The sequence below is a fragment of the Micrasema longulum genome, unplaced genomic scaffold (genome assembly GCF_059751315.1).
Source record: "Micrasema longulum isolate JH-2025_06_02 unplaced genomic scaffold, ASM5975131v1 h1tg002080l, whole genome shotgun sequence".
Lineage (NCBI taxonomy): Eukaryota > Metazoa > Arthropoda > Insecta > Trichoptera > Brachycentridae > Micrasema > Micrasema longulum.
The window spans coordinates 55,111-70,625 of NW_028279247.1; the positions used below are offsets into that span (position 1 = coordinate 55,111).

Consider the following 15,515-nt stretch of genomic DNA (forward strand, 5'->3'; position numbering starts at 1 on the left):
TAAACTCCGTAGTTTATGACTTTCATAAAAAAATCAGTAAAAATACCTCGGTTAATATATTATTGAAAAAAGTAAAAATATTAGCGTTCTAGTCATTTACCCAAATATTTCAATTTTGGTGATTATTTTCAAGGAGTTGTAAATAACTCACTATCAGAAAATAGAAATCCAGTTGGGGTAGAATGGGGTTCGAACCCCGGACTTCTGATCCCGATTAAAATAATAACAAAAGAGATTTTAATGATAATTTTATCAACACCATTATTTAAATTTAGCGAATACTCTCAGGTAAAAATCCTGCAAAAGGAAATCGACCGGAGATTAGTCGGTCTCACGGTGTACTGGTTATTGCGTTTGCCAGGCATTAAATATATATATTAAAGAAATAAAAGACGAGTGATACTCTAATCCACAAATTTGGAATATCAGAGTAGTTGCGACATCTATGAAACTGGTCACCAGTCTCGAAGATGTCTCGAAAGCGATGAAACCGGTCACTGGATATTCCAAATTTGTGGTTTAAAGTACCACCCGTCTTTAATGTCTATAATAAATTACAATGAACTTCAATCAAGAATTTTCACATACAAACTTAAACGTTTTATTAAATAAATAAATAATTATAAATTAATATGTATCGATCCACCGTATTGTATTTAAGAATGCCGTGTAGATTTTTGCCGCGGTGTGAAATGCGCCGATCATGCGATAACACGCAGTGGGCTCGTGGTTTGCACGTGTTCAGCGGTCCAGTCTTCGTTAATGTACGTTAGAAACAAAATTAGAACTTAAGATATGTAAAGAACTTACGAAGTGCGTATTTCAAAATATATTACGCCAGTACGTTATCTCTAGAATCTAAAACAAAATAATGAGCCGCTAAGTTAAAAAATACATTAAATGCGTAGGGAAAAAAACACTCTTCAGTTCTCTCAATGAATAGTATGCGAGTAGGTACAAGTATAATATGATAACATCATGGCTAAGATCAGAAATGAACGTCTGCAAATATTGAGCAATACGTAGAGCGATAATAATAATAAAAAAAACAACCGTAAGCACTCCGATCATGAGTGAACAAAATAGCATTAATCTAATTTGGGCGATTGGATTAGGTTGTTTTTTCGCTGCTTTTTCATCTTTTAAAAGATCTTAAGATTTGCGTTACAGAAAACTAGTTGTTCTTCTGAGACGGTGAGGTCCAACTGATCCAACATTTCTACGGCAGTCTTCCAGGCGGACGTTATCCAGGTGGGATTTCATTGCCTGCAGTGTACACAAGTCTGTCGCTGCTCATCCTGTCCACATCATTCTCCCAGTATCTTCTTCTGGATCGGCTCCATCGTATGATATCTTCTATTTCACATTTATCTCTAATTATAGTATTACGGATTCGGTCTTAGAGCGTTTTTCCAGTAAAAGACCTTAACACCTTCATTTCGGCAGTTCTGAGTAGCCCTTGGGTGAGAACAGTGTCAGCCCGCGTTTCCACAGCATACGTCATGATGGGTCTCACACATGACTTGTATATTCTGACCTTACTACCAGTACGCATATCCTTATTTCTCCATATCACATTCCTCAGACATCCCAACAAAGTTAATGCTTTGTTGACCTGTTCTCGGACTTCAGTGTACCAATCCTTAAGACTTAAGATTTTTACTCCCAGATATCTGAAACCCATGACCTGTTCAACTGGCTTGTTTTTTTGCAAATTTTTCTAAATTATTTTTTGTAAAATAAGTACGGTCCATTCAAATCAAATTTGTATCAACAATAATTTAAGTATATCTAAATGCTCACAGACAAGGCTGGGTTTCACACGCCAGGGAGCTATTGAGATTGAAATTCATTGCAACAGAGAGGGATTTTTATTTTGAGAAAGAAATATGGAAATCTAGCCATTTACATAACTTATGACCAGTAAACAGAGACAGAATGGTGAATTTTACCCAGGGTGTACAGCGGCGACTTAAATCAACGAATGACAAGTCAGAAACCCTGTAAATGCCTAGAAACTCATATCCCCTTATAATTATTTTCCTTCTCTGTTGCAAGAAATGTGTATGCATTTTTTATTTATTTTTTATTATTAATAAAACATATATTACATAAATTTACATATTATACTCCCAGGAGTTATTAGAAACTCATTTGGGACCGTACATAAGAAAAAACATTTTTTGGCAATACATAATATCATACAAATTAATACATCCGAAATAAAAAGAAAACATTATTGTATAAGAAACATAAAACACAATCTTATATAAACTACATTAATAATTATCAATATCAAAAAGATTTAATAAATATTATTTAATTGCGACACTTCTGCATTTTTTATTCAGTTTTTCGTGTCTTAGCTAATCAGGCAGTATAGTTTTGTTCACCGCCAGGTACAATACATTAAGATAGGGTAAAGAAAAACATTCAAACGCTTTACGCGCGACACCGTTGATGCGAAATATTTATTTAAAGGGGTGTTTTCACACCAGAATATTTCATAGTCCCTGGACTGGTTCCTGAAGCGTAAAACTGATCATTTTACCTTCATGTCACAAAAAATATCAAGATACGTTGCGATTGGTGTGCCAATGCAGTGCCCTATGCACAATAAGGTGCGGAAAGGAAATGATGATGATAAAGCGGTCAGTAAAATAGTATGTCATCGATTGTAACAAAGGACGGAAATATAAAACAACCTTTTAGGCCAGTACTTTTGTTAAATAAAGAGGAGGAAAAAAAAAAAAGAAAAAGAAAAAAAATAAAAGAAAAGGAAATAAAAAAAAAAAAGAAGAAATATCGCGTGTTATATCGTTTCGCATGAAAAGGGATGAAATTAGCAGGCAGCCAAACAACCCATGACCTTAGATAAAAGATATACCGACTCGGTTTAACAAAGCAAAATTGCATTAAATATCGCTTAGGAAACAATTTGCAGTTGAATAATATAAACACCATATTATAAGACCATGGCGGATTAAATGAAACATTTAACAATAAAGGTTTCATTAAATTTAACTGCAGTTTCCAGCAGGTTCGGTAAACGAAGATATTTATTTAAAGAGAGCTCGCTGCGATTTGGTTCTACGATTCCTTAGAAATACGTGGGAATGATAAATCGCGAAACTAATCTAATTCGGAATAATATTCTAGGAACTAATCTCGAATGGTTACGATTGAAAGGATTATTGCAAATATATCCATTAAAACAACATTAAAATTAGCGAATTTCAGTCATTAGATGTGACCAAATTATCTGGCGCTGTCTACGGAATCGTATCGTTATAATGACATTAAAAGGTAAAATTTTTAAAACATTACAATAAACACGATACAAAGACTGCTAATCATACAAACATATATAGCACTATAAAAAAGAAACGGGTTTTAAATTATGTTGATATAAATTTTAGTTTTAATATGATTAAATGCGTACATGGTTTTAAATTATCTGTTCCGAGCAAACCGTTAGGACTCAATTATTCATATGACAAACGATCAAATATATGCGTTACAATAAATGTAGCTAGGTTTGAAAAAAAGAAAAAGATTTGCACAGTACATAAAGACTGACAAAACGCCATGATATTAGGAGCCCAATTATAGAGGTACGATGATAGATAGCTTACTTAATAATTATATGCAACCTGCAACAAGTTTAATAAATAACTTATACAAAGCTGATTGTTGATGTCCTACGGAGAGAACTATTACATCCACAGCTATTAAAGGTGGTATTTGATGGCCTGCTGTTTTATGATTCTTTTTTGATTTTGACCAGATGGTATGCTGACAGAAACAAAAAGACATAAAAACTCATAATGAAGTTTAAAACTTTATGATGTGAGCCAATTCTCATTCTGATTTAACATCGTAGATAACATAAACATATTTTAAACGGTACCTTGATGGGAAACACTTTTGTGTTACTCATTGTTTAATCTTCCAGTTTAGATTTCCAGTAAAAATGTCAGTTTGAAGATTAAACAGGTCAAATAAAGTGGGCTGATTTAACATAAACATCTAAAGTTGACCCTTTAGCATTACAGAAGTACGCTCAAGCAATGAAATGGTATTAAATCAATCATTCAACAATCAATTTGAACTCGAAAGTTCATGTAGCCAATCGGCAATACTCGGAAGTTCTTCACCCGATCAGAGATAAACACGTTTCTTCAGATTGGTTGAACCTGCGCTTGTGGTTGGAGATTGTTAAAGCAAATCCTAACAATAGAATTGGCCAGGATAAGTTGTGAGGTACCATGACTTGCGCAATCCCTCACGATGCTGTGGCTCCGACAGCTAATATAAATATTAAGCACTTCTGTTTGTCCGCGAGGTGATTGCTACTCTAAAAGAATCCGTTAAGATTAAAATCTCAAGCAGTACAGAACTTTCTGGAACTCGATAACTTGATCGAGCAAAATTGCTAAGCCATCCAAAGAACATCAACTTGAGAGCGTACGAACAAATCAAGATTTCATACTTACTGTCTGTGCAATTACGTCTTCAGTTTAATCAAATTAATCATTTTACCAGGAGCATTAAGAGCTGTAAAAAAACAGTATAACAAAAAAAATATTATATACTGAACATCTTACGATATTTAAACATAGTTAGTAAACAAAAAATGTAAAATTTAAATCAAGTGGTGCTCTAATCAAAATGCATAAATCATGTCGTAAATAAATCATTTCAAAAACCTTTATTTATCTCAATATGTACATTGGTTACAAAAAATAGACAAGAACACTTTGATGATCTGTAAATATTTTACAAGACCTACCAATTAGTTCGTAAAATACAGAAGGTTTTATAGCAAAAGGCGAAAGAAATAAAAATGTAGATAACGAGAATTACAAACAAACGAATTCGTGCATTTAAATTGGATAAATCTTATCGCTTAAACGAGATCGAAATTCATTCTTATTTAAAATTAAAAGTTATTACTCCGTCAATGGACTACCGGATTAATAAATCGGAGAAATCCGTTAGCTCTTATCAACTTCCTGATGAATAAAATTAAAAATTCCATGTGGCTATTAAAGATGCAGGAGTATAATGACCAATAGGATTTTTTTCTCATACTTTTGAAGCACGCTATTTCATTTCAGCTGCAATGTTCACGCTCCGCGCGTTTACACATTTATGGATGCATTAAATTATGCAACTGTTTTGTAATAGCCAGTCAATGTCGATGCTAATTATTGCACTATTCAAGTTCACCGCCTCAGGCTCAAGAGCCAAAGGCAAAATCCAACCAGTTACTTTCCCGCACTTAGTAAAATCCTGATCAGTTATGACAATTACGAACGAAGGTATATTTTAATTTTACCTGTTTGAAGTAATCTTGAAGTTAGCGACAAAAATGAAGTAAAATTGAGTGAAAATTTCATCACACCAAGTCACAAGAGGTGTCATGTTTTAATTGTCCTTACCTGAAAGAAAAGAAAAATAAAATTCATTAATGAAAATTATAACCTGAAATTCACAAAGATGGCGCAGCATAAATGACATAAAAACCTGATTCGTATTCATACAAAAAAGGTATTCACGTCAATTTGATGGGGTATTACTAAATATACAAATGAAATATGACATAAAATAGTAGTGTGATAATGATTTCATTTACCCCGTGTAGAGTCGAGTAGGGATTAGAAATGAACACAGGAAGCCAAGTAATATAACGCATTGTTTTGTAATTATTTTATTTTATTGTGACTATTTTTACTATAATTATTGATATACACAAAAAAAAACTTATTACTTATACGAAACTTTATTAATAATCTAGTAAAATTATATTCGATTGTATAAATTGCATCTATCTTAAATTAAATTTTATCAAAATTAATCTTATATAAATTCTAATAAACTGCTTTAATAACATATAATGAAAATTAAATTTTGGTCTATATACCGTTTTTAATTTTTCTTTTGTGACTATCGGTGTTCACATATAATTGGTGAAAGATGTTTAGTGTTATTATTTTTCATTTTATTAATTGTATTTATATTGTAATATCTTTTACTGTTTGTGAACTGAAAAATAAATAAAATAAATATAAAAAAAATAATAAAATAAATATTTAAAAAAATAAGATAAATAAAATAAATAAATTAAATAAAATAAAGTAAGTAAAATAAATAAAATAAATAAAATAAATAAAATAAATAAAATACATAAAATAATAATAAAAAAAAAAAAAATAAATAAAAAAAAAAATAAAAATAAATAAAATAAATAAAATAAATAAAATAAATAAAATAAATAAAATAAATAAAATAAATAAAATAAATAAAATAAATAAAATAAATAAAATAAATTAAATTTAAAAATAAAAAAAATTCAATGATAAGTAAATTCTTCAAAAAAATACAATAAATAATACAATAAATTTTTGAAACGAGTAACCGCTTGTTAGTTGGTGTACTGGGAACTTAAAATAAACTATCGGTTTATTAATATGGCAACCAATCAAAATAAATCAACAGATAATCAAACTCTAGTCGAGAAGCCATACGTGATTGTAATGGCAAGATACGAACAAATTGCATGTCTAAAACATATGTAATTACAACAAAAATATGACGTCTAAACGTAGCATAACAGCGCAGAAGATTCTGACAAGAGTAATATTAAGTATCATGATGCTTTCAAAATAATAAATGAAAGAAGTAAGAACTAATACAGCTTCATCCAATTAAATCATCAAATATCCACCTCACATTCTAATAAGTTCTCGGGTTGAGTGGCTGTGTTGGCTGTGTTGGGTCACAATAGAGATGCGGTTTGATAGACTTAATGAGCAATCACAGAATCTCTATGTAGCAGCCGTACGCCTATTATCGTTAAGATGAATAGATCTCGTGACGTCATTTATAACTGTTAGTATAGTTAACACCGCAAAAGAAAAATATTTTATTTCTGAGTTTGAAATGAATAAAAACACTTAAAATATCACTCGATGGTTAACTATTAATTAAAGGTAGAACTCTTAATTATTAAGAACCTAGCATTTTAAATTTAAATATTTAAAATACCTATCATGGAACACGAGCAAAATAAGGGTGGGTACTCGATCAAAGGTGAATTTTTTTATTTTTTTTATTTAGTTCTATGATTAACATAGTCTTATATATATTTACAACACAATATTTACATCTATACTTATTCTAACATTATTTATCACTATTATACACTTAATATCCTCATTTATAATATTCACTGTTTCATATGTACATTTTCATTAATTATATTCACTATTTACACTATATATTACCTAATATTTTTACATTTAATTTTAAATATATTTCATTTTTTATGCTTTCTGGCATTTCCTCAAATAATTGTATTCCCTTGTACATAAGGCAGTTCTAGGACATTGCTTTTGATTTCTTTTGCAGTCTTATATTTTTAGATCCTCTTGTTGCATAGTTTCTATGAAAGAACTCATTATTTTTTAGTTTATTTTGAAAATATCTCCGAACTATTCCTTTAATAATTTTGTTTATTTCATTAGCAACATTGAATTTGATTCTTTGATCAATTGTCATGATATCTAGAAGTTGAATCATTTTCTTAACTTTTGTTCGTCTCCCACATCTTAATATTATTCTCATCGCTTTGTTTTGTATTATTTGGAGTCTCTTTAGATCTCCTTCATTACTTACTGATATAAAATACTGGAGCAATAATCGATGTGGGGAACGATAATACTTTTAAATATCAGCAGAGAGGTTTTAATGTCTAATTTATTCCTTATCCTTCCTAACAGGGATACCTAGTACGAATACGTATATACGAATAGTTATTAAACTATTTCATGTGTGGATATTTCCAATATGTTTTCTATCTTGCGTTTAAGAAAGAGAAAGTTCATTTGCATGCATAATTCGGAACACCTTGCAAAAAAACAACTTAATAATTTATAAGAACAAATAATAAATTTTATTCCAGTAAAATGGACAAATGGTTCATAGCCAATTCTAATAATAAAACAAAACATATTTTATTTTAATATAACAACGTAGAGATGAACGAAGGTTTTCACGGTCACTGTAATCGATATGTTTATTTTTTGGGTGATACCGTGTGTGTTGTATTTGTTCCGACGTTTCGGCTACCATTGCAGGAGCCATCTTCAGGGTGAACTGAGTGTTTTTGTGGAAAAAAGTGTGCGTTTAAGCACTAGTAATTTGTACCGTGTCGCAGTCGGCAGTCGGAACTTGCAGTACAAAAATAAGTAGAAATGTTCCTACTACGTCGATACAATGGTTATTAAACAAAAGTAATATCAAAGTAAATAAAAATATTGAAAAAATGTCCAACAACAATAATTATCAATGGTTTGACTTTGCGACGAATGAAGAAATAGGAGAGCGGATGCAGCTAACTCCGGTAACAACTCTTATCAAGGCAGAGGCGATACGATTGGCTAGGCCGTATACTGAGAATGCCTACTGAGTCATAACTATGCTAGCCTAGTTAACAAGGCATCATGATTTTGATTACCGACTTTTCGCTGGAAGAAATACGGGACGCGAACCTTGCTTGGGAGGATGCTAGCAGCTAACGGAGATGCTTGGAGACTCTTTGTTTGAAACCACATGCTTTAACTAGAATTATGATGAATTATAATATTTATTTATTGATTTATTTAACACTTTTTATACATATACAGTTTACATACAAATAAGGGCGGGCATATTGCCTTAAGGCAATTTCTTCTTACCTACCCAAAACGTTCAGTTTGAGAAAATTACAAGTACATGAACATATTGAATCTTACAATTTTATACAAAAATTAAAAACAAAAATTAAAATACAAAAAAATTAACACTATACTGTGACGAGAGGAAAGGGGATGGGAAGGAAATAAGAATGATAAAGGAACAACTTAAGTATTTAGATAGTGACATTTCAATCTTCACTTAAATGTAAATAAAGAATTTGTCTCTAGCATTAGTGGGTAGATTATAAGGTAATTAGTAAGACTTCAGTTTTATATAATTAGTACCGGATCTATGACCCAAAAGGGTTGATGAAAAAATCTGTTTTTAAAAGAACAGATTGTTGTAAACAACGCAAATAAATTATATCGGAAACGATTTGAGTTCCATATCCATATATACATAAATACCGCTTTTCTCGTTCTAAGTCCAAATGATTATTTAAGCTACAATACCAAAAGGAAAAAAAATGTTAAATACAATTATGTAAATCATAAAAAGGCATTTAAAAAACTGCACACTCATAAATCGAGCCCGATGGCAAAGTGCGTAAATCATCCTGAAATACTGGGTGGAATTTCTGGAGAAATGTCTTTAATTATTCTCTTCCAAAACATATATAAAAATATTTTTTAGCATACACCGACTTTCAGCCATTGGAGTCAGTGAATGCTGGAATATATAAACTTAATTGAAAATTTATGGGCCATAGTGGGAAAAACCTCCGAAATCAAGTCAGAGTTAAAAAACTTTAGAAAAATTTGGTAAAAAGAAATTTCAAGAGAATATTTATTTACACTACAAAATCCACGCCGAGACGAATAAACAGTGTGATCAAGACAATTTTAATACTCGAAAATTTTAGTACTTAAAAATTGAATTATTTTTCCATCTGTCAAACTGTCAAAGAAAACAAAATAGATATTTCGTTAGTGTTGCCAAGGTAGTATTTTTTTTTACATAACTTTGCGCATCTAATAAGATACTAATGAAAAATGGACCCCGGATCAAACAACTCTGTGGTGGACATTTGTAAAACATCACATATTATTTAACATGATATAAAAATATCAGTTTTATGTAAAATAAATTTTGTTTTATATTTTAAGTTTAAAGCTCATCAATTACTTATCTGCTCGGTTGTGTCAATCAATATTTCCGCGTGCACAATAAAATTTAAGAGAAATTAACAGATTGCTTTTTTTAAACCTTACATTTGTGTTCTAATTATATTTTTTCCCACCGTGCAACTGGGGCATAGTGAGGAGTTTTTCGGACACGGTCCGATGTGTGCAAACATGATTCTACGCTCCTTCTGGACTATTCTTAATTCTACGATATCAACATTGTATTTTTTATGTGTTCGGCTTTTTTGATGCGGGGACTGTTTATATAAACATTTGATTGATTACAGTTTCTTTATAATTAGTTCACAAAAAAGTAACGTTTAATGTGGCATGAGTTTAGAAGTATTAAAATTCCGTAGTGTATCACCACGTGACTGATGTAAAATGCAACATGTCTTTTAACCATGAAACAATATTTCTCAAACTCCACATTATTTTAGCATATTATTATCTCCCTCTCTACGGTAGTTGATCTTTGTATGTAGATATAACGCTTGCCCCGAGAGATCGTCTATCGGGGAAGAATGTCATGAATGCGAAAGTACTTCCTAATATTTATCCTCGGATGTTCCTTTGGCTACTTTATTCGCGATCCTTTTAAAGGTATCGCTAATCAACTGATTCTTCGAAAATGCGCAAGTCCCACGAGAGTGAAATGGCATAAAAGGAAAATAATGTCAAATTTATTTGTATCACGTCAGAAGTCTAGTCTAGTTTAGGATTGCCATCCGTCCCGATATATCGGGTATCAGGACTGTCACCGTTATTGAGCCTTTTGTCCCGACGTCCTGATGAAACCTATAATGTCCCGATTTAAACTTACACAATGCAACGCTGTTAATCAACAAAAATCGTCCACGATCGAACTGACAATGGACGTGGAAAATGGTTTCAACAAATGACGTATCTAAAGAACTTTATAGAAGCTGAACTTGCCTCGATAGAGTGGAAGTCGATAGGTTCTGTGAAAGAATAATGTTTTTTTTTGTTGAAATTAAGCGAATATTTAATTTGCATTCCTGCTCTTAAAGCTATGGTGGAAAAAGTAATATCATCGATGTTGGCCCAGTAAAAGAAACGATAAAAAATGTCGTCTGCTGTCGGGGACTGTAGAATCAATATTGGAGTATTACGTTAAAATTAAGTTATAGAACAAATATGGCCAGCGGTACTTCTTCCGCAAGAAGCACTACATAAAATGAAAGAAAAACATTTCTGAAACTTTAATATTAGAGTAAAAGAACACTTAAGATGCCTTAATAATAATAATTTTTCTGAATTCGCAAATCATCTGATAGAAAATAATCATAACTTCAATAAAGACACTGGATTAAAAGTACTTCATGTTGAAAATAAAATATTAAAATTAGACAACTTAGAAATCTTAGAAATTAAAAAAGCGATTCATAATAAGAAAACAATAATTAATAACCAAATAAACAATATTTCTTTTAGTCCTCTCCTGGCTTACTTCGAAAATAATGATATCAAATTACCACCCATGTAAGAAAAAACCACTTGATTTATTGGGTCCACGTGTTGTATTTAGTGAACATGGTAGAAATAAAATAAAAAGGAATCAATTCATTAGTTACGTAAACCTTGACAAAGAAGCTTGTTTGCTTTGAAACCGGTCGGTGAAAAATAAAAATTAGTGGTTAAAAACAAAGCTGTTTTATTTATTTTATTTAAACATTTCTATTATATTCCTGAAAAATCTTTATTAAATTGCCTTTTTTTTTACTACTTAACCCCATTCCAGAACGTCCTGACGAGACCCTAGCGAAATATGGCAACCCTAGTCTAGTTCTCAGTTCTCAGTACAGTTTGCGCGTTCTCGAGCTTAAATTCAAATCCTGTCGAAAGATAGATTCATTTTCATATAAGGACCAAATACGAACGGAAAGGAATGTTAACAAGTAGCACAGGTATAGAAACAATGATTTATGAAAATATTTGAATACACTCGTGCAGCCCAAAACTAATTCGATTTGATTTACAACTTGTGGAGGAAGTTACGAAATAAATTAAATAATTCAACGAAAATCATGTACGTAGTTCTTCTAAACAGATGCTCTCCGTAATATAAATGACGCATTAACGCAGGCGTGAAATTTCACGTCTCGAATTTCCGTCACAGGTCATTAAAAACGTTCAATCATAAGATTGCGCAATCGTTACGTTTCCACAATAATCGGGACTACTGTTTGTCCAACAATTCGTAGGGTTCAAGTCCGTGTGTAGAGAGTAGAGAGCCCGTCGGCTCATCAAAAACGGTTACCAGCCAAAGGAAAAAGGTAATTTGGATGCTGGAAATGATTGGCGGCTCGACTCAGAGGAAGTTTAGGTGTCTGAACAAAGGGCGAATGAATGATTAATTGGCAGCTATTGGGATTCTTTTGATAAATGAATTACTTTACAAGTGGCGTCAGAAAGAAGAATGGAACGAGAGGTGCTAGAATACCGGGGCCGTCTATTAGTCAGTTCGGTAACCTGTTTTATTGTTTAGTAATTAAGGATTGCTGATTAACGGCAACGATTAAGACGGGTAACTGTTTACCTATCAGGAGTATAACGGAGTTGGATTAAACTGACACAACAACTTCATTATTTCATTTTTATAATCGGACATGTTTCGTTTCATCTAAATACCGCTTTGAAGATTAAAATTTGTTTTTATTCCGTAGGCTAAATAGCAAATACAATAAGTAGACAGTTATACGGCTAAACACAACTTGACAAATAATTAAGTTAAGGGATATAAGTTACTTACAAAACTACAGTTTTTAATATGTAGGTGTATCAATTGTATACACGCATCCTCGCTTATGTGAACTACCGTTACAGCATTTACGGGTAATATTGACGTGTTCGAATCACCCGGAACTGAACAGATCTAACGAATCAAGTGGAATGATTGTAGTAGCATTAGGGCTAATATGAAGAACTGAGAAGGAAATCGAATTTCAACAATGTCTGATATCCATCATGTAGATTCCGGAGATAGAAATGAAGCAACAAGAAACAAGCCAGACTTTCTAACAAGTTGCGTAATCATAGTATGTAGCGGATCATCGGATCAACGAGGAGGATATGTAATCAAAGTTTTAATAACTCTCAGTAACTGTAACTGACTCGCAGACAGATACGATCTCCAGTTAAATCAAGAGGAAAAATTGGAGGATACGGGTAAAATTTAAATAGTTAAGCTATAAATGAATAGAGCCCAAAATGACATACCCATTTATATATACATATTATTTATTATTTGATTTTTTTATGGAAATTGCTTTATTATTTACCTTGCTTATAATATACCTGGTGTATATTTTTAAAGAGGATTTTTCAGCAATTAAATTTCTTTAAATTTATCTAAACTATTGGGATCAGGAGGGATATATTAATGTGGGCCAATCGGGAACTTCTTGGCATTTGCTCATGTGGAGAGGAAACCACTTAAAACTCTTCGGGAGAAGCTGGCCCGTTGGCAGTAGTCAACAGGCCTTCCGTTCCACTAGAGGAGTGTTCGGCATTTTCTTCCCGACTTTGGTTAATTTTACCTATCACTGATGGGATGTCGCATAGGTCTTCACCCAAGCTTCTGCATCGCGCCTCCAGCTGTTGTCTTTGAAAGCCATTTATATTCGAAGACAAGTAACAACATCAGTTTAATATCAATTTAAATTATATAAAAGCGAGGCGCTTTTCAATCGCACTTTGAAACGCATTAACTTTACGATAAAAAGAAAACGTGCCGCACCACAGCAACCGAAATAACGATAGCACAGCGTAATAAAAAAACAAATTAAGAATAATATATATCATCGTTTCGCACGGAGCACTGCTCGCACTTCCTTCACCGTCGGCAAGGTCGAACGAGGTTGCTATCGTTAACAGTTATCCGCAGAGTGCAGGAGATCAAAACGGAGGGAAGTAAAATGAAACGGCCGTAGCAAAAAGGGAGATCCCTCACTACTACGGATACGATCCTGATCTTATTTCACTACCGTCCGAAACGCAGAACTGGACCGTCGAAGGAATGCTTTTTGTTTACCATCGTGGCGTAATACATTTTTTACGACGAACAGTTTTTCTAGGAAGATACTTGTCTATTTGTGGTTGATTGGACGAAGCACGCAAGGTCGTCACTCCAAAGTTTCCCGAACCCGAAGTGAAGATAATGGCGGTTTGTCGTTTATTACGGAACTAAACCGCAATTACTGAGTCTGGCATATTCATAACCCGGGGTAGAACTATAATAATTGTCCGATCCTCTGCAGGAAACGAAACGCAGAAGGTAATTTAGTACGGGTATGTTACGATTAGGTATTTTATTCTAGTAAGCATTTCAACACTTCTCCTTTTAGCGGAATTCAATAAATAATCCATAAAGGGCGCGAACTGATAAGGACGGAGTTACGCACGCCTACGAGGAGTGAACGTGCTTTCAGAATTAATCGATATCTTTAACATAAGCTACTGAGAAACAGCTACTAGTAAAATACAAGCCGAAGAACCTAGAGAACGAATAGAGAAGATAAATGTAATATTTCACGCAACATGCGGTCCGGGGTTTTTTAGGCAATCTGATACATATTTACTACGCGTCGATCAATTAAGTTCAGGTTTAAAACATTTTAGATTAAGAAGCAGGGAATTACCGATACTGAATGCATGAAAAATTGCAAGTAGCACGAAAGTAATTTTAGCATTTTTGTTTCAGAAGGAAGACCACGCATTTACAACAATGAAAGCGTGGTTAGCAGTGCTGGTGATAAGCTGTGCAGCGATGGCACCGGTAATCGAGGCAGCGGCCCAGAGATCAGAAGTCACACCTTCAGTCGTCAGTAAAGCTCCAGCGGACAAACCGAGCACGGAGTCAGTACCCTCAGTCTACAAGAACCAGGAGAGTCCTCCGCCCCAGCCTATTACGGGGGCGCAGGGACTTCTCGGAGAAGGTGGTTTACTGGAACCTTCCGCGGTGCAAGGAGTTTCAGGGCCATCGGGGCCGTCTGGACTATCAGCACCATCGGCACCAGCGAACTCCATTGATGAGTGCGATCCTGAGATGATAGGATTCGAGCTTGTTACTGGGTAAGTGTTAAACATACCTGCATTTATTATAATAATTTATCGGCGGTTCATTCAATTTCTTCAAATTCAAGCTTCGAAATACAGGGCTAAATTAAATGCTACGCGTAGCGTAATGAAAAAGACAGAAAATATTTGCTCCAATAACAGATAATTCAAAACAACATAATAAACACTTATTCATTTATTTAATATATTACATGTAAGTATATTTCATCATCATTATTCCCTTTCCGCACCTAATGGTGCATAAGGCACTGCATTGGCACACCCATAGCAGTGTTTCTGAATAATTTTTGTAACAAGAAGGTAAGATAATCAGTCTTACCTCTCAGGTACCAGTCCAGGGACTATGAAATATTCTGGTGAGAAAACACCCCTTTAATTAAATATTTCATGTCAACCATGTCGGGAATCGAACCCGAGACCTCTTGCATGGTAGGCAAATGCGCTGATCATTATACCACACGGCCGACATAAGTATATTTATTAAAAAAAAAATATTTTTAGATTTCTTTTTTAAATGCTGTTCCTGTCCAATAAAGATAAAAGCTCTTG

The 15,515-nt window shown here is 33.0% G+C and overlaps 1 protein-coding gene across 2 annotated transcripts in view; it reads left to right on the forward strand.

Annotated features, from left to right (window-relative positions):
- Nucleotides 1-15,515, forward strand: part of LOC148273094 (uncharacterized) — a 150,359-nt gene that overhangs the window by 36,228 nt on the left and 98,616 nt on the right. Inside the window, exon 2 of one of the 2 annotated variants that reach the window (XM_088239153.1) lies at nt 14,590-14,960. In XM_088239153.1, coding sequence (XP_088095279.1) covers nt 14,614-14,960 — 347 coding nt within the window. In that variant the 5' untranslated portion in view covers nt 14,590-14,613. The remainder of the gene's footprint in view (nt 1-14,589; nt 14,961-15,515) is intronic. The other variant, XM_088239152.1, reaches the window with a different exon arrangement.